Source organism: Coregonus clupeaformis, unplaced genomic scaffold, assembly GCF_020615455.1.
Source record: "Coregonus clupeaformis isolate EN_2021a unplaced genomic scaffold, ASM2061545v1 scaf0255, whole genome shotgun sequence".
NCBI lineage: Eukaryota > Metazoa > Chordata > Actinopteri > Salmoniformes > Salmonidae > Coregonus > Coregonus clupeaformis.
In genome coordinates this window covers 21,758-40,099 of record NW_025533710.1, presented here as the reverse complement: position 1 = coordinate 40,099, position 18,342 = coordinate 21,758, and the positions used below count along the sequence as shown (strand labels likewise).

The window sequence follows — 18,342 nt, the reverse complement described above, 5'->3', positions numbered from 1 at the left end:
CATTTACTCCATTCCGGCCATTATTATGAGCCGTCCTCCCCTCAGCAGCCTCCACTGCTGAAGCACCCCCTCATGTGCATTTTACCAGTAGGCCTACGGTCTCATGACTCTTCTCAAGTACCCCCTGTGGATAGGCCAAGTACCCCCAGGGTCCTAGTACCCCTGGTTGGGAACCAGTGTCAGGGGTGTCAAACTCATTCCATAGAGGGCCTAGTGTCTGCAGGTTTTTGGTTTTTCCTTTCAATTAAGCCCGAGACAACCATGTGTGGGGAGTTCCTTACTAATTAGTTACCTTAATTCATAAATCAAGGACAAGGGAGGAGCGAAAACCCGCAGACACTCAGACCTCAGTGGAATGAGTTTGACACCTTTAGCCTTGACAGACTAGTTTCAATGCCTGTGTTTCTGCTGCTATGCTTCTAAATGTCCACTAGGTGGCGAACTGAAGCAATAGAAAACAGGTCAACAAACCATGAGTCTCTGTGAAATTGTCCTGATAAAAAAAGACTATAGAAGAGCTCATCTTCCAACAGTGAAGATATTCATCCTCAATAAAATCACTAAACCACTAACGTATCAGTTGTCATGAAGTTTAGTGCAGTGTGGTTTATGAAGAAAAAAAAAACATGTACATTAATAATCTGAGATCAAAGGCACAATGAGCTAGCTATGCACAATGTGCTAAATAGATAAACTGATATACACAAGTATATATGGGCCTATAGACATACAATATCAGATTATATTATTACAAAATATATATTACATAATGATGCTAAATACAGCATATCTTCTTCACTTCTGCACTTAAAATGTCATACATTTGAGATAACATTATCTGTGGATTTTGTCAAACCAGTTAAAAAAATATATAATAATCCAAAGATCTCAAATATCTTTAGTAGCCTAATCATGGTACTTGGCTTTTTGACAAAGAGAAAATTGGACTCCCAAAACGTGAAAACCGTTGTAAAAGACTTCCTTAGGCCTGGAGTACATCTTTTAAAGTGGAATTTCAAGATAATATCTCAAATATGTCATAGATCCCATTGATAGACACTTTATTTTTCCCTGTAGAATTCCCTTTCTCTTCTCGGACCTCCCTTCACCCCCATGCCTTTACTCCTCTGTGAGTCTCAAGCTTTCTGCCTCTTCTCACCTCTCAATTTTCCCATTCCACCTCTCCCTTAGCCTTTGATCCAACAATCTACTGCATCAAACTTCAATCTACCACCTCTCTCTCTCATCTCTCACCCCTCCCCCTCAGTGTCTCCCAGGCCCTCCTCCTCTACCCCTTCTGTAGAGTAGTGCACCAGAGTTTGGTGTCTGTTTCTGGAGGGAGCATCCCCAAAACGCAGCCCACAGTCCTCACAGGTATACAGCAGAGCCCTCCCTTCCCTGCTACTGCCTGGTTCTGCTCTCCTGGAGGGGATCTTTACACTGCTAGACTGGAACTGGGGCTCTTTGTCTGAGATTACAGTCAGACCTGACCCTGGAGGAGCAAGGAGAGACCCAGGGGGAAGGATTTTGGTGGGGGCAGGAGTAATGCTGGAGCTCACGTCAGTATGGGGGTTATTGCGTATCCTGGTTGGATTGGCACTGGGGCGTCCCACAGCAGCTGAGCTGCCTAGACTCTGTCTCCCGCTATGGGACCCACCGGCTCCTCCATCCCCGCCCATATCCGACACCATCCCATGGACGGTGCGCTGGTGGAAGCGGATGCCGGAGCAGTTGGAGAAGCCCTTCCCACAGAGGCTGCACACAAACGGCCGTTCCCCGGTGTGGATCCTTGTGTGGATCTTCAGTGCCCCCGACTGGGTGAAGCACTTCCCACACTGGGTGCAGCGGTAGGGCTTCTCCCCTGTGTGGGTCCTTTGATGGGCCCGGACCCCGGCCAGGTGGGGGAAGCCTCTCCCACAGTAGGCGCAGGCGTAGGGTCTCTCCCCAGTGTGGAGGCGCCGATGGATCTTCAACGCTCCTGACTGGCTGAAGCTCTTGCCGCAGTCAGGGCATGAGTAGGGCCGGGCACCGGTGTGTACGTTGAGGTGGATGCGGAGGTTGGAGTGGGAGTTGAAGGCGCGCCCGCACTCGGTGCACAGGAAGCCACCGGCCTTGTGAGCGTGCTGGGTGCGCTGGTGCTGTAGCAGCTGAGAGGGTCGGGGGAAGGATGCTGAACAGTGCATGCAGGGGTGTAGGGTGGGGGACACTGTGGTCACCCCTACAACATGGTTCTGAGGGTGTGTGTGGCCCTGCTGGTGGCGGAGGAGCTGGGAACAGGAGGGGAAGGAATGCTGGCAGGACAGGCAGGGGAAGGTGCCAGGCGACAGGCCATAGTGGGAGTGGTAGTGGGGCAGGCAGGTGGTGAGGGGGCAGTGGTGGTGGTAGTGGGTGTGTGTCTGGGAGAAGGGAGAGTCTGCTGCCCCCTGTTGGTGGTGCAGTAGCTGGGTGCAGGTCTGGAAGCCCCGGTGGCAGCAGAAACAAGAGAAGGTGGAGATTTGGGGCAGGGGGCTTGGTGAAGAAGTACCCTGGTTAGTGAGAGTGATAGGGGCTAGATTGGGGCTCTGGGTGCTGGTCTCCTTGTCCTGACTCTGGGGCTGACTGAGCTCTGGGCTGTAGGTGCTGCTGGGCTCGGGCTGTGAGGACACAGTTCCTCTGGGCTTTATGGTCTGGAAGGAGGAAGATGAGGATGAGGAGGAATAGGGGCAGCCAGGGCAAGTGCAGGTATGGTGCTGGCCTGTGTACGAGTGGGGGAAAATATAAAAGCAAGAAAATAAATGTATTATAAAGCCAGACTAGCCATTACCTATGAAAACAAAAGCTGTTTCCTTAGTATTCCCTGTCCTTTCCTATTACTCCACAATGTTCTCCACTCACCTTTTTGTCCACTGATGTCTCCGTCTCTGGCCTCTCTAATGCTCTCTCCCTGGGTCTGTCTGGGCTGGGCTGAACCTGGAGCGTCTTTTAGCCCCAGAGACCCCCCAGAGACCATCAGGTCTCCAATGAACTGGTGCATCTCTAACCAGGAGCATGGATCATGCTGGGTGGGGGAAATGAAGAGAGGAGGGAGGGTAGGTGTCAATTGTAACTAGCAATGTTATTGCTTATACTACAACATAATATTGAATTTGTGACCTACTTATACATTAGCAATTTTTTAAACATCAGTTTAACAAATAAACAATATTCTCACTTCTTCAAAATATGAATTTTATTGACAGGCCTATATACTTACGCTCACAGCGAACTTGTCTTTGTCCATGTAGAATAATAACAGTGTACAGTTATAGGACGTTTTTGCCGTCTGTTCCGTTTCATCAGCCTACATTGCTCAAAGCAGAGAAAGGAATTTGCGGTACGTAACCGAACGGTCTTCCGATCGAGAATTAAAAGGGATATTTATTGCAAGCTGTTGTGTGTTCTAACGACGGCCACATTTCCCTACTTCTGTTATGATCTTCGCCGGATTTTACAGACAAATTATTTCCGGGCCTTCTTACCATGTGACATGTAGTCTTTTTCTTCTACCGATCTCTTTGCTGTGCGCATTAGCACTATCCAACTGGCTCGAGGAGGTAGGCCTATATAATTATAGACCTACCTAGCCAAGTGCATAATTTATTAACATTTAAAAATGCAACACTGGAATTATAATGCTTACTGTATTTGCCATTTTGACCATTAATTACAACGCTTTGGTTAATTGTTAGGTTATGTTATATGAAGATGTATATCTGTATTGGTAGAGCATGGCGCTTATAACGCCAGGGTAGTGGGTTCGATCCCTGGGACCACCCATACGTAAAAATGTATTCGCACGACTGTAAGTCGCTTTGGATAAAAGCGTCTGCTAAATGGCATATTATTATTATTATTATATTATCTATCAGTGTGTTTACAATTAGATACACAAACACTTACCATAGTGACTTCCCATGCTTCCTCTCCAGTAAGAGTGTTCTGTTTAGGTAAATGAAAGAAGGCTTTCCAAGAAAACCCCTCCATACCATCGCGATACATTGATCTTTATTTGTATCCTTGAAGAAGATCCCAATTTCAGAACAGAATGTTCTAAAACGCTACAACCGTTCAGTTGAAGTTGGGGTAAGACATTCAACGTGATAGAAAAAGATACACAAACCAATTTAACATTAAAATTGGTCGGCACATATTTTCTTGCATATTATACCCATTATGGAACTCAAATCAAACAAAAACCGATCTGTTGAGAAGCATTTCTCAGAAAGTTGACAGTACATTAAATCATGGCTCCCAAACACTCCCCATCAGTACCTGAATAAGAAACATTGGCGACTGAAGTCCCATACAGCAGCTTATATAGAGTAGAAACAACACAAATTACAATGACATTAAATTGAAGACTAACTAGACAACATACAACCCAAATAAGTTATGTTGGTATAGTCAAATAGATATGGAGTGTTTGGAAAGGTGTGCGGTAACACTGGAAGAAGTGCATGATCCTATTGCCAACATACAAAACTACTGTAATATAGAAAACAATAGCCACTATTTACTCTAAACTCAATCTCTCACCACACCGGAAGCGGCTAACAACGAGGATTGTTAGCTAGCTCACTAAGCACTAGCAGGTACATTAAACATAGACATTGTATGTATTAAATAGCTAACAAAAAATATTTGTAATACAGGAAAGCAACCAAATCCAGAGGGCAAACTAATGTAGAGAGGCACGGTATAGAAAAATCACCACTAATCCGTTGCTATTATAATTTAATAACAAGCCTAGTATAACTTGTTTTACAGTAGGGTTGGTTATGTTTTCCTCTGGCCCTTAAAAGGCAGCCTAATTAACATTGTCGTCAGCAATCCTATTTTTCACTCTGTCTAAAGTACTGCAGTTATAATAAACAGTCATGCAGGGCTCTAGGCTTTTCCCTTGCCCTTAGTGACCTTCGTCTTTTACATGGTGGTGAGAAGGGAGGAGAAGGGATGGGAGAGGAGGGGAGCTGTTTTTCTGGGCTATGGGCTGTGGGTTCATCAACAGGGGCATCAGACTCCTCCGTTCCACCCTTCTCTTTCCTCTCCTCCGATCCACCCTTCTCTTTCCTCTCCTCCAATCCATCCTTATCCACTTTCCTCTCCTCTGCTGCTCCATCCTTCTCACCACCCTCAAGCTCCTCCTCAACATGGCCTACTTCTACATTCCTCTCCTCTGCTTTCTCAGCTGCATCATGAGTGGCTAGGTTCCCTCCATTCAACCTCAAGTCGAGCACACAGCCTGGGGTGCCCCCATCCCATCTCAAGTCCAGCCCCACGTCTGGCTCCGTCTTCCTCTTCAATGCTGTCAGACTGCTGGACGAACAGAAGTCTGAGCTCTGTGTTCCACTGTCAGCCTCTAGACACAGTGGTTCCTGCTTTATCTGGACTAAGCCCCGAGGCATTTTGGAGTGCAAAGAGCTGACTGACTCGATTTTCAGCTGATTCACTGGATCCACTTCGGCAGTGTTCTTCAAAGGTTCTGTTTGCTTGACAGTTAAGAGCCGCAGTGTTGACGGGACTCCCGGCTTTGGTGCCTTCTTCATTTGAGACGGAGCTGTTCCATCATCTCTGCAGTCATTCTGCCAGTCTTCATCTCCACTCCCTTCTCTGTTTTCCCCCTTCTGAACCATAGCCTCCATGTTATAATCCTCCCCTGGCTCCCTCTTACTCTGAAAGACTAGCCCCTTCTTATCACCTCTTAAACTCGTGAATTCTTCTTCCTCAGTCTCCTCTGCAAACTCAGGGTCTCTCGGTTCAGTCTTGACTACAAGGTTAGCAGGAGGAGTGGAGCAAGTCGACTTGTTAGACAGATCAAGAGGTAGTATATTAGCAGGCTCCTGTTTGTAGTCAGCTGTCTTTAAGGCCAGATCCAGTGGGGCATCAGAGGAGTAGCGCCGGTTTGCCCCTGCTATGAGGCTCAGACCCGGCTCAGAGGTGAAGCTGGACTGGCCCAGCACCGGAGGAGGGGCTCCTGGATTTGGTGCTGGGTTGAGTACCTTCCACTGGGGCTGGGTGCCTGAGAGGGCTGGAAGCTGGGGGGTAGAGGATGGGCCAGAGAGGCCAGAGGCCAGAGGGGTGTTGGCAGGGACAAACATGACCAAGGACACCCCAGGAGGTGGCTGTTTGTCCAGGCTGAGCTTCCACAGCCCCTTGGTGGGTTGGTCAGGGCTCACCACGCGGACAGTAGTGGTGTTAGAAACTTTAACAGGGACTCCCATAGTGACTCTGGCAGGGGCAGAGCCTGGCATTCTCATCAGAGTAGGAAGTGGTGCTGACGCTTGTCTCTCTGGTTTCTTCACAGGAGCAGGGAGAGGGAGATCCCTTGGAGCGAGCTGGGGTAGGGGTTTGGAAGGAGCAGCAGGGGCGTCCTTCCGTGGTTTCTTCGGAGCCATCTGCACAAAGAGAGAGTTACACCAGTGAACAGAGAGCTACTTGTACCTGTCTATATCCAATCCAACTTAAATCTAAATAATATTAAAATATTGTTCTTTTTAAGAGCCATAGAAAGTGACAAACATATCAGTATATTTCAACAGTCCTTGAGGACCACTCACCACAGGAGGGGGTTTGCGTCCACAGTCCTTGAGGTGGCTCTCGTAACCCTGCTGATGAGGGAAGCCCAGGCCGCAGTTCTTACACAGACAGGGCCTCGACCCTGCGTGGCCCCCCATGTGTGACATCAGCATCAAGGCCGAGCGGAAGCCCTTGCCGCACTCGGAGCAAGTCATCACCCTCTGGTGAGCCCCGGCGTGCTTCTTCAGCTCGTCAGCCGTGGAGAAGGACTGGCCACACTCCATACAGCGGATCTCATCTCCCTTGGTCCCCTGCTGGCCCCAGCAGCCTGTCTCCCTCTTGTGCCTCTGGAAGTCGTTTTGGCTGTGGAAGACGCCCAGGCAGGCCACGCAGTGGAGCCACTCCGGCTCACACTCGTGCTTACGGTAGAGTCTGGCCAGGCGGAAATGGCGGCGGCACTGGATGCAGGTGTAAGGCAGCAGGCCAAGGTGGGAGAAGCTGTGCTTGAGGAGGGCATTCTTGCGGCTGAAGCTCAGGGAGCAGTCAGTGCAGCGATAGCTGCGGACACACCCCCGCTCCTTGTGGCGGCGGAGAGAGCGGCGCAGGCGGAAGCGGCGGCAGCACTGCAGACACACGTGGCCAGCCAGCTCGCGCTTGTGCTCCTCCAGGTGCTCCTCACACTTGGTCAGGCAGGTGAAGACACGCTTGCATGCGTCACACTCATAGAACTCCTTCTCAAAGTGGGACTTGGCTAGGTGGTCCTTTAAACCCTGCTCAGAATCAAAGCCCTTCAGGCAAACGCGGCAGCGGAGTTGTACAAGTGGGCCTGAGGTCTGGGGCTGGGCGTGGGTCCGCAGGTGGGAGCGGTAGTTGGCCAGCTGACAGAAGCGCTTGCCACACTCGGCGCAGCAGTAGGGGCGTGCCCCTGTGTGCAGGTTCATGTGCTCCTGGAGCTGGATGCTGGAGGAGAGGACAACGTCACAGACGCTACAGTTGTGTTCGCCTGAACCTCCAGGCTCTGCTTCTGAAAGGTAGAGGGAGAAGGGAGTTAAAGGAAATTGGATGATATTTGTATGAAACCAGATCAAAGTAGGTTGACTAAAGTATGAAAAATTACTGTTGCTTCTAAAAAATTGTCTCCTGATGTGTCTTAAGCATTGTTGTGGACTTAATACATCAGATTTTTGTCATTGAACAAAAACAAAAAAAATGTGTGATTGAGAGTGAAAATCTAAAAATAAGAAGGAAAAACATAAGATTTCACACAGGGCGCATTTCCTACGGTGGGTGGGCCATTTGGAAAGATTTTGGCAAAATTTGAGTATACCCACTACTCCAAGCACCACTACACCACTGCATAGGTCTGATGGAAAGCCAGCAGTCACACACAGCATGATGTTAAAGGATAAGCAGTCCATTCACTCGAACACAATAAGCCAGTAGGTCCCAATCATAAGAATACAAAACACAACCATTAGGCAATATTAATGCCAATGATTTTGGAATGAGATGTACGACAAGCAGGTGTCCACATACTTTTGGTAATGTAGTGTAATATATATACAGTGGGGGAAAAAAGTATTTAGTTAGCCACCAATTGTGCAAGTTCTCCCACTTAAAAAGATGAGAGAGGCCTGTAATTTTCATCATAGGTACACGTCAACTATGACAGACAAAATGCGAATTTTCCAGAAAATCACATTGTAGGATTTTTAATGAATTTATTTGCAAATTATGGTGGAAAATAAGTATTTGGTCAATAACAAAAGTTTCTCAATACTTTGTTATATACCCTTTGTTGGCAATTACACAGGTCAAACGTTTTCTGTAAGTCTTCACAAGGTTTTCACACACTGTTGCTGGTATTTTGGTCCATTCCTTCATGCAGATCTCCTCTAGAGCAGTGATGTTTTGGGGCTGTCGCTGGGCAACACAGACTTTCAACTCCCTCCAAAGATTTTCTATGGGGTTGAGATCTGGAGACTGGCTAGGCCACTCCAGGACCTTGAAATGCTTCTTACGAAGCCACTCCTTCGTTGCCCGGGCGGTGTGTTTGGGATCATTGTCATGCTGAAAGACCCAGCCACGTTTCATCTTCAATGCCCCTGCTGATGGAAGGAGGTTTTCACTCAAAATCTCACGATACATGGCCCCATTCATTCTTTCCTTTACACGGATCAGTCGTCCTGGTCCCTTTGCAGAAAAACAGCCCCAAAGCATGATGTTTCCACCCCCATGCTTCACAGTAGGTATGGTGTTCTTTGGATGCAACTCAGCATTCTTTGTCCTCCAAACATGACGAGTTGAGTTTTTACCAAAATTATATTTTGGTTTCATCTGACCATATGACATTCTCCCAATCCTCTTCTGGATCATCCAAATGCACTCTAGCAAACTTCAGACAGGCCTGGACATGTACAGGCTTAAGCAGGGGGATACGTCTGGCACTGCAGGATTTGAGTCCCTGGCGGCGTAGTGTGTTACTGATGGTAGGCTTTGTTACTTTGGTCCCAGCTCTCTGCAGGTCATTCACTAGGTCCCCCCGTGTGGTTCTGGGATTTTTGCTCACCGTTCTTGTGATCATTTTGACCCCCCGGGGTGAGATCTTGCGTGGAGCCCCAGATCGAGGGAGATTATCAGTGGTCTTGTATGTCTTCCATTTCCTAATAATTGCTCCCACAGTTGATTTCTTCAAACCAAGCTGCTTACCTATTGCAGATTCAGTCTTCCCAGCCTGGTGCAGGTCTACAATTTTGTTTCTGGTGTCCTTTGACAGCTCTTTGGTCTTGGCCATAGTGGAGTTTGGAGTGTGACTGTTTAAGGTTGTGGACAGGTGTCTTTTATACTGATAACAAGTTCAAACAGGTGCCATTAATACAGGTAACGAGTGGAGGACAGAGGAGCCTCTTAAAGAAGAAGTTACAGGTCTGTGAGAGCCAGAAATCTTGCTTGTTTGTAGGTGACCAAATACTTATTTTCCACCATAATTTGCAAATAAATTCATTAAAAATCCTACAATGTGGTTTTCTGGAGAAAAAAAATCTCAATTTGTCTGTCATAGTTGACGTGTACCTATGATGAAAATTACAGGCCTCTCTCATCTTTTTAAGTGGGAGTTCTTGCACAATTGGTGGCTGACTAAATACTTTTTTCCCCCACTGTATATATACAGTTGAAGTCGGAAGTTTACATACACTTAGGTTGGAGTCATTAAAACGTGTTTTTCAACCACTCCACAAATTTCTTGTTAACAAACTATAGCTTTGGCAAGTCGGTTAGGACATCTACTTTGTGCATGACACAAGTAATTTTTCCAACAATTGTTTACAGACAGATTATTTCACTTATAATTCACTGTATCACAATTCCATTGGGTCAGAAGTTTACATACACTAAGTTGACTGTGCCTTTAAACAGCTTGGAAAATTCCAGAAAATGATGTCATGGCTTTAGAAGCTTCTGATAGGCTAATTGACATCATTTGAGTCAATTGGAGGTGTACCTGTGGATGTATTTCAAGGCCTACCTTCAAACTCAGGGCCTCTTTGCTTGACATCATGGGAAAATCAAAAGAAATCAGTCAAGACCTCAGAAAATAAATTGTAGACCTCCACAAGTCCGGTTCACCCTTGGGAGCAATTTCCAAAAGCCTGAAGGTACCACGTTCATCTGTACAAACAATAGTACGCAAGTATAAACACCATGGGACCACGCAGCCGTCATATCGCTCAGGAAGGAGACGCGTTCTGTCTCCTTGAGATGAACGTATTTGGTGCGAAAAGTGCAATGACCTAAGACTAGGGAAGTTTTACTAGGATTAAATGTCAGGAATTGTGAAAAACTGAGTTTAAACGTATTTGGCTAAGGTGTATGTAAACTTCAGACTTCAACTATATACAGTTGAAGTCTGAAGTTTACATACACCTTAGCCAAATACGTTTAAACTCAGTTTTTCACAATTCCTGACATTTAATCCTAGTAAAAATGCCCTAGTCTTAGGTCAGTTAGGATCACCACTTTATTTTAAGAATGTGAAATGTCAGAATAATAGTAGAGTTATTTATTTCAGATTTTATTTATTTCATTACATTCCCAGTGGGTCAGAAGTTTACATACCCTCAATTAGTATTTGGCAGCATTGCCTTTAAATTGTTTAACTTGGATCAAACATTTCGGGTAGCCTTCCACAAGCTTCCCACAATAAGTTGTGTGAATTTTGGCCCATTCCTCCTGACAGAGCTGGTGTAACTGAGTCAGGTTTGTAGGGCTCCTTGCTCGCACATGCTTTTAAAGTTCTGCCCACACAATTTCTATAGGATTGAGGTCAGGGCTTTGTGATGGCCACTCCAATACCTTGACTTTGTTGTCCTTAAGCCATTTTGCCACAACTTTGGAAGTATGCTTGGGGTCATTGTCCATTTGGAAGACCCATTTGCGACCAAGCTTTAACTTCCTAACTGATGTCTTGAGATGTTGCTTCAATATATCCACATAATTTTCCTTCCTCATGATGCCATCTAGTTTGTGAAGTGCACCAGTCCCTCCTGCAGCAAAGCACCCCCACAGCATGATGCTGCCACCCCCATGCTTCACAGTTGGGATGGTGTTCTTCGACTTGCAAGGTCCCCCTTTTTCCTCCAAACATAATGATTGACATTATGACCAAACAGTCCTATTTTTGTTTCATCAGACTAGAGGACATTTCTCCAAAAAGTACGATCTTTGTCCCCATGTGTTGCAAACCGTAGTCTGGCTTTTTTATGGTGGTTTTGGAGCAGTGGCTTCTTCCTTGCTGAGCGGCCTTTCAGGTTATGTCGATATAGGACTCGTTTTACTGTGGATATAGATACTTTTGTACCTGTTTCCTCCAGCATCTTCACAAGGTCCTTTGCTGTTGTTCTGGGGTTGATTTGCACTTTTCGCACCAAAGTACTTTCATCTCTAGGAGACAGAACGCGTCTCCTTCCTGAGCGTATGATGGCTGCGTGGTCCCATGGTGTTTATACTTAAGTACTATTGTTTGTACAGATGAACGTGGTACCTTCAGGCGTTTGGAAATTGCTCCCAAGGATGAACCAGACTTGTGGAGGTCTACAATCTTTTTTCTGAGGTCTTGGCTGATTTCTTTTGATTTTCCCATGATGTCAAGCAAAGAGGCACTGAGTTTGAAGGTAGGCCTTGAAATACATCCACAGGTACACCTCCAATTGACTCAAATGATGTCAATTAGTCTATCAGAAGCTTCTAAAGCCATGACATCATTTTCTGGAATTTTCCAAACTGTTTAAAGGCACAGTCAACTTAACGTATGTAAACTTCTGACCCACTGGGATTGTGATACAGTGAATTATAAGTGAAATAATCTGTCTGTAAACAATTGTTGGAAAAATTACTTGTGTCATGGACAAAGTAGATGTCCTAACCGACTTGCCAAAACTATAGTTTGTTAACAAGAAATCTGTGGACTAGTTGAAAAATGAGTTTTAATGACTCCAACCTAACTGTATGTAAACTTCCGACTTCAACTTTATGTGTGTGTGTGTTATATATATATATATGAGTAGTATATATATATGAATGAGTAGGTGTTCTGAAACTTTCGAATGGAACTATATATATATATATTAGTTCCATTCGAAAGTTTCAGAACACCTACTCATTCAAGGGTTTTTCTTATTTTTACTGTTTTCTACATTGTAGAATAATAGCGAAGACATCAAAACTATGAAATAACACATATGGAATCATGTAGTAATCAAAAAAAGTGTTAAACGAATCAAAATATATTTTATATTTGAGATTCTTGAAAATAGCCACCCTTTGCCTTGATGACAGCTTTGTACACTCTTGGCATTCTCTCAACCAGCTTCACCTGGAATTCTTTTCCAACAGTCTTGAAGGAGTTCCCACATATGCTGAGCACTTGTTGGCTGCTTTTCCTTCACTCTGCGGTCCGACTCATCCCAAACCATCTCAATTTGGTTGAGGTCGGGGGATTGTGGAGGCCAGGTCATCTGATGCAGCACTCCATCACTCTCCTTCTTGGTAAAATAGCCCTTACACAGCCTGGAGGTGTGTTGGGTCATTGTCCTGTTGAAAAACAAATGATAGTCCCACTAAGCCCAAGCCAGAAGGAGTGGCGTATCACTGCAGAATGCTGAGGTAGCCATGCTGGTTAAGTCTACCTTGTATTTTAAATAAATCACAGACAGTTTCACCAGCAAAGCACCCCCACACCATAACACCTCCTCCTCTATGCTTTACTGGGGGGAAATACACATGCGGAGATCATTAGTTCACCCACACCGCGTCTCACAAAGACATGTCGGTTGGAACCAAAAATCTCAAATTTGGACTCCAGACCAAAGGACACATTTCCCCCAGTCTAATGTCCATTGCTCGTGTTTCTTGACCCAAGCAAGTCTCTTCTTATTATTGGTGTCCTTCAGTAGTGGTTTCTTTGCAGCAATTCAACCATGAATTCCTCTGAACAGTTGATGTTGAGATGTGTATGTTACTTGAACTCTATGAAGCATTTATTTGGGCTGCAATTTCTGAGGCTGGTAACTCTAATGAACTTACCCTCTGCAGCAGAGGTAACTCTGGGTCTTCCATTCCTGTGGCGGTCCTCATGAGGGCCAGTTTCATCATAGCGCTTGATAGGTTTTGCGACTGCACTTGAAGAAACGTTCAAAGTTCTTGACATTTTCTGTATTGACTGACCTTCAAGTCTTAAAGTAATGATGGACTGTCATTTCTCTTTGCTTATTTGAGCTGTTCTTGCCATAATATGGACTTGGTCTTTTACCAAATAGGGCTATCTTCTGTATACACCCCCACCTTGTCACAACACAACTGATTGGCTCAAACGCATTAAGAAGGGAAGAAATTCCACAAATTAACTTTTAACAAGGCACACCTGTTAATTGAAATGCATTCCAGGTGACTACCTCATGCAGCTGGTTGAGAGAATGCAAAGCGTGTGCAAAGCTGTCATCAAGGCAAAGAGTGGCTATTTAAAGAATCTCAAATATAAAATATATTTTGATTTGGTTAAAACTTGTTTGGTTACTACATGATTCCATATGTGTTATTTTATAGTTTTGATATCTTCACTATTATTCTACAATGTAGAAAATAGTAAAAATAAAGAAAAACCCTTGAATGAGTAGGTGTTCTTTAACAGATGTGAACTTACAACCGCTTTAAGCTAAAAAAAAATGTTGTTTGACAATAAGTTATTATGATTTGAGCTGTAGCCTACCTGGGTCAAGTTCCTCCTCCTCCTCTTCCTCTTCCTCATCTTCCTCATTCTCAGAAACCTCACTGTCATCAGTTTCCTCAGAATCCTCCTCTAAACTCTTTGCAACTCCTGCTTCTTTCTTTTTTGGTCCTTGCTCTTTCCCATCATCATCGCAAACACCTTTCCCTCCATTTCTCCCTCCTATTCCCTCTCCAATTTTTTCTCCTGGTTCTTCTTCCTCAGCGACCGCCCTTACTCGCTTCCCTGTGTTTACAGGTTTTGGAGGAGTCTGAAACATAGCAGTCTGGTCTGCCAGTGGCAGCTTGGAATCATTCTTAATTGTTCTTAAGTGTTCAACAGGGGAAGTGGAAGGAGCTGGTACAGCAGTCAACGCAGTCCCAGCTCCAACACGAGACACAGATATCAGGACAGTTTTAGTTATTTTGGGGGTTTGGTAAAGGCTATTGCTTTGACCACTTGCTAAACTCTTGGGTAGCAATATGGGAGTAACAGGCCGTGAAGTGTGTGCCACTGCCACCGGTTTGTTTGTAGAAGGAGAGGGTGGGCAGAGTATTGTCAGTGTCTCAGGGGGCCCAGAGGGACTTGGGGTTACTGTAATGTGAGGGCCAGTCTGTGAGGCAACCTGCTGTACTGTAGAAGCAGTATGTGAGGCTACAGAAACCAGCTGATCAACACCAACCGGTTCTGGGTCCACAGCTGTGGGGGTGAGTGCAGCAGGAAGAGGAGGCGAGGAACTGGGGGTTTGGAGGTTGGCCAGGGGTCCAGGGGAGATATTGTTAGAGGACGAAGGCGATGGGGTCTCCTTCACACAGGTCGTTTCTCTGGGCTGCAAGATGTCAGGGAACCCTAGTTCTGTCAGCTGGATATCAATGGTGAAGTCTGACATGGTGGCTGTGAGACAAACACAATCTTATAAACACAATCCATTTTTGTCATTCTCTAATGCCACCATTTCAGGATCAGGACAAATGCCATCATAATTGTCTACAGTAAGACCAGACCATAATACAATTCCAATGTCACTAAAAGTAACTGCCATTACAAAACAAAATGTTGAATGCTTTTATGCTAATGTTGACAGAAAACAGTTAAGACAATTTATTATGTCTGACACTGATTCTGAAAGATAGAAAAAGTAGCTAGGCATATTCAAGTAAGTGCAGTGAGCGAGCTGAATAGATGAATACACTGACTGTGACGACAACATTCACCATTTCAACTTTGAATTATAGCTAACTAACGGTAGCTAGTTATTTAGCCAACCTAATTAAGATCACAATGTGCAAAAATGCCCCACGTCAATAAAAACTACCTAACTACTATAACTATCGACAGAATAAGCAGGTAAATTATGACGATATAAGGACTTCCGCAGCTCACCTCAGTTCTGATTGCAACAGTGAAGATGGCTAATTTTCAGAGGCTCCACCTGGACAGAAACACCTTGTGGCCATGGAGGCATGCGCTCTTCATTGTCCGGAAAGTATCCAGAAACGATCTTATTTGACTGATCTGTGATACTGTATAACGCTTGTTGCACAAGGTTACTATCTAGCCTAATTACTGATTTAAACGTATGTTTAATTTATTTTATAACACTATTTGTTGTAATTGAATCACTCACAAACCGCGACCGATCTGCTTCCGTCTTCTACAACAGTGGGACAAAAACATCAGGACCTTTACACACTTAATGACGCCTACTGTCGTGGAGGGGTACTACAACAACAAATTATATTTGACTAATTAAGCAGACGCTATTATCCAGAGCGATTTACAGGATAAATTAGGGTTAAGTGCCTTGCTCAAGGGCACATTGCCACATTCTTTACCGAGTGGGTCCGGGATTCGAACCAGCGACCTTTCAGTTACTGGACAACAATCTTAGTCGCTAGGCTACATGCCTGGCCTTTGAATGGAAGAGTCACTGTGATGATGAGGAGTGGTGGAGTTTATCTCCAAGGTCTGGAAGGTGGCACCTGAACTCTCCCTCTGTGGGTTTGTTGAGTTTGCCAAGTGTGCTGCCTGAGCTGCTGCCTGAGCCATTGCCTTCTCTATGGCCCTCCAGGCATTGCTGCAGAGGTTCTGGCTCTTGTGCTTGCAGAACAGATGATGGCTGCCGAAATAGCCCCCACAGGTGATACACTGGACCAGCCGAGGGTTGCACTTGTGTTTGTGGAGCACGCCAGGTGACCAGAACTCACGAGAGCAGGCCTGGCAGACATGAGTAGGTTTAGGGCGGGTGTAGGGTTTCAGCAGCATGTGAGCAACACATTAGGCCGGCCTGGGCCACGTTTGGAGAGGGCAGGTCGAGGATGGCAAGGCAGAGCTAAGCTGTGCATGTTGACCTGGTGTCTGATGAGGAGAATGCCATTCTTGAATATGCGGCAACACATGTTGCATGGATGACGATGCCTTTCCTTGACATGATGGTGCAGCAGAATAGGCAGAGCAAAGGTTTCTTGGCAGAATCGGCACAGCAAGGGACCCGGGGACACCACATCAGGCTCAGGGGTCTGGAAGACACTCTGGCTTGCCTCCAGGGATGGTGGAAAGGAGAACGAGGAGTAGCCCAGATCTATGGCGTCAGGAGAGGGGAGCTGAGGTGGACTATCCCAGGTGGGCTCAGCAGTCGTCTGGCTCAGGTTTGGTTCCATGTCAAGGGACAGGTCCAGAACAGGATCCCTATGGACCACAGGGCACTGAGCACAGAAGGATGAATTTCTAAGGGAATCTCTCCAGCCACAGTTATGGCAGTAGATCTTCTTTGGAATCAGGTCTAATGCCTCCTCCTCAGGAGATGCAGAGGATTGTGGAGCAGTGGGATATCCTGGTAGAAAGAACAATTAAAACAAATATATATATATATATATATATATGACTAACGACAAGGACATCAAATCAGCAAAACAAAATTATGGAACAAGCGGATCATACTGGGCATTCATTAAATTATTATGTGCAAGTCCCTGGCATAAAAGGAAGACAGAGGAGAGCTGTACAATAAAGATACAAAATACCTGTAAGATCAAACCCAGGTCTCCCTTTGTTTTTTGGTGGCATCTCTAAATGTATCCAGCCTTCAGGTCGAATAAGATATTGAAGCTGGGTGATTGAGAACAGGTGAAACGGGACCAAATGAATCAGGTGAGATCAAATGGATAAGCAAGTTCAATAAATTATAGGTTAATAGCTACATGTTTCTATAATAAGAAGTGGTTCCAATATAATAAAGACAGTAACTATGTGTGTAGTAAACTATTTTACAATCAGCAAGCTCAAGATACTTTAAGCTTAGATTCGTTTTGATTATGCAAAAGGCATTGGCCAAAACTCAGTCAGTAATTTTATTTTAGAAACGCAATACCTTATTTTAAACAGCAGAGGGTGTAGTAAACTAAATTATGTTCATCTTGTTGTCGGTACAGGGCATCTGCTGTTGTCCTAATTACTTCTCGTGCAACGGCAAAAATCCTATATTTAATTTAGATTCAGTTTTTTTCGATTATCAATCATACTCTACAAATATTAAATTGAGGTGAGGGATTGCGTTTGTGATTGTCCGCAGAAAGATTGGCCTCCCGTTGGTTGACCTATGGTCAGTCATCTTTTTTGCCTACTTACTACCTGTTAATGTTTAATTCCGAATTTTCAATTGATAATCGTCTGTCTGTAGTTACAGCTGCTAGGTAGTAGTGGGTGACATCACAAAGCACAATTCATTAAAACTGGGGGATAATGAAGGACACATTGAAAGGCAAACAGACAAATATGTAATTCTGTAGCAGTCCTAGGGGCGCCTTTCTTTATTACATATTGGCAGTGTCCAGGCATGTTACACGGGGAGAAGAACAATGAAATGAGAACACTTCCATTCTGCCTCTGTGGTCATTTCGTCATCATGCCAAACTTAAGACAAATCATTTATGTAAAGTTCATTAGAATATTTACGACATTTAAATTATGTCTAACAAATCAAAAAATACAGGTGACAAGGTGTAGCTGGTGGCAGGATTCTCCTAATTCAAGTCATTGACTATTAGTCTACATTAACAACCAGCCGGTCCCTGTGGTGTCATTTAGAGATCACAACCATTGTTTAGGATGACGTGAAAATCTATGCATGACACCAAAGAACCATTGGGCCTAAACGAAACTAACTTAGTGGAGAAATACATTTTCATATTTTTATACATTTACTCTGTGCATTTAACAATAGCAGTATAATTTAGAAGTGAATCATAATAGAAACAGTTTGGCATGACAATGCACCACTACATGAACCAGAAACCATATATAAATAGAAACATAATGTCTCTTAGAAATTGCAACTCCCAAACATTCCAATCCATGTTTACTTTTCACAAAAATCTCTTTCAAATAGTAAATATCCTCAACAGGTTTTATAAAATGCACAGTGGTTGCATTTCATCTGCTACTACAGAACACTTACTTAGCAATATAAAAATCATAAAACAAACAAGAAAAGCGCCATGTGTCAGACAGCATGAAAGCCATTATACACACACTCTTTCACACAAACA

The 18,342-nt window shown here is 44.7% G+C and overlaps 3 protein-coding genes across 3 annotated transcripts; all 3 read right to left on the bottom strand.

Moving 5' to 3' along the window:
• Positions 1 to 213: 213 nt before the first annotated feature.
• LOC121586145 (zinc finger protein 629-like) lies at positions 214 to 3,759 on the bottom strand. Its single transcript, XM_041902644.2, has 3 exons — positions 3,233 to 3,759; positions 2,875 to 3,037; positions 214 to 2,734 (listed from the first exon to the last, which is right to left on the bottom strand). Exons 1-3 carry the CDS (start codon positions 3,257 to 3,259, stop codon positions 1,251 to 1,253), a joined length of 1,674 nt encoding a protein of 557 aa, XP_041758578.1. The 5' UTR covers positions 3,260 to 3,759; the 3' UTR covers positions 214 to 1,250.
• A 247-nt stretch (positions 3,760 to 4,006) lies between these two features.
• Positions 4,007 to 15,584, bottom strand: LOC121586143. The gene is made up of 4 exons (XM_041902641.2): positions 15,179 to 15,584; positions 13,799 to 14,689; positions 6,576 to 7,558; positions 4,007 to 6,413 (listed from the first exon to the last, which is right to left on the bottom strand). The coding sequence occupies exons 2-4, from the start codon at positions 14,682 to 14,684 to the stop codon at positions 4,881 to 4,883; spliced, it is 3,402 nt and encodes a 1,133-aa protein (XP_041758575.1). The 5' UTR covers positions 14,685 to 14,689; positions 15,179 to 15,584; the 3' UTR covers positions 4,007 to 4,880.
• A 70-nt stretch (positions 15,585 to 15,654) lies between these two features.
• On the bottom strand, positions 15,655 to 16,890 carry LOC121586144. Its single transcript, XM_041902642.2, has 2 exons — positions 16,819 to 16,890; positions 15,655 to 16,628 (listed from the first exon to the last, which is right to left on the bottom strand). Exons 1-2 carry the CDS (start codon positions 16,859 to 16,861, stop codon positions 16,051 to 16,053), a joined length of 621 nt encoding a protein of 206 aa, XP_041758576.1. The 5' UTR covers positions 16,862 to 16,890; the 3' UTR covers positions 15,655 to 16,050.
• Between the last annotated feature and the right edge of the window lie 1,452 nt (positions 16,891 to 18,342).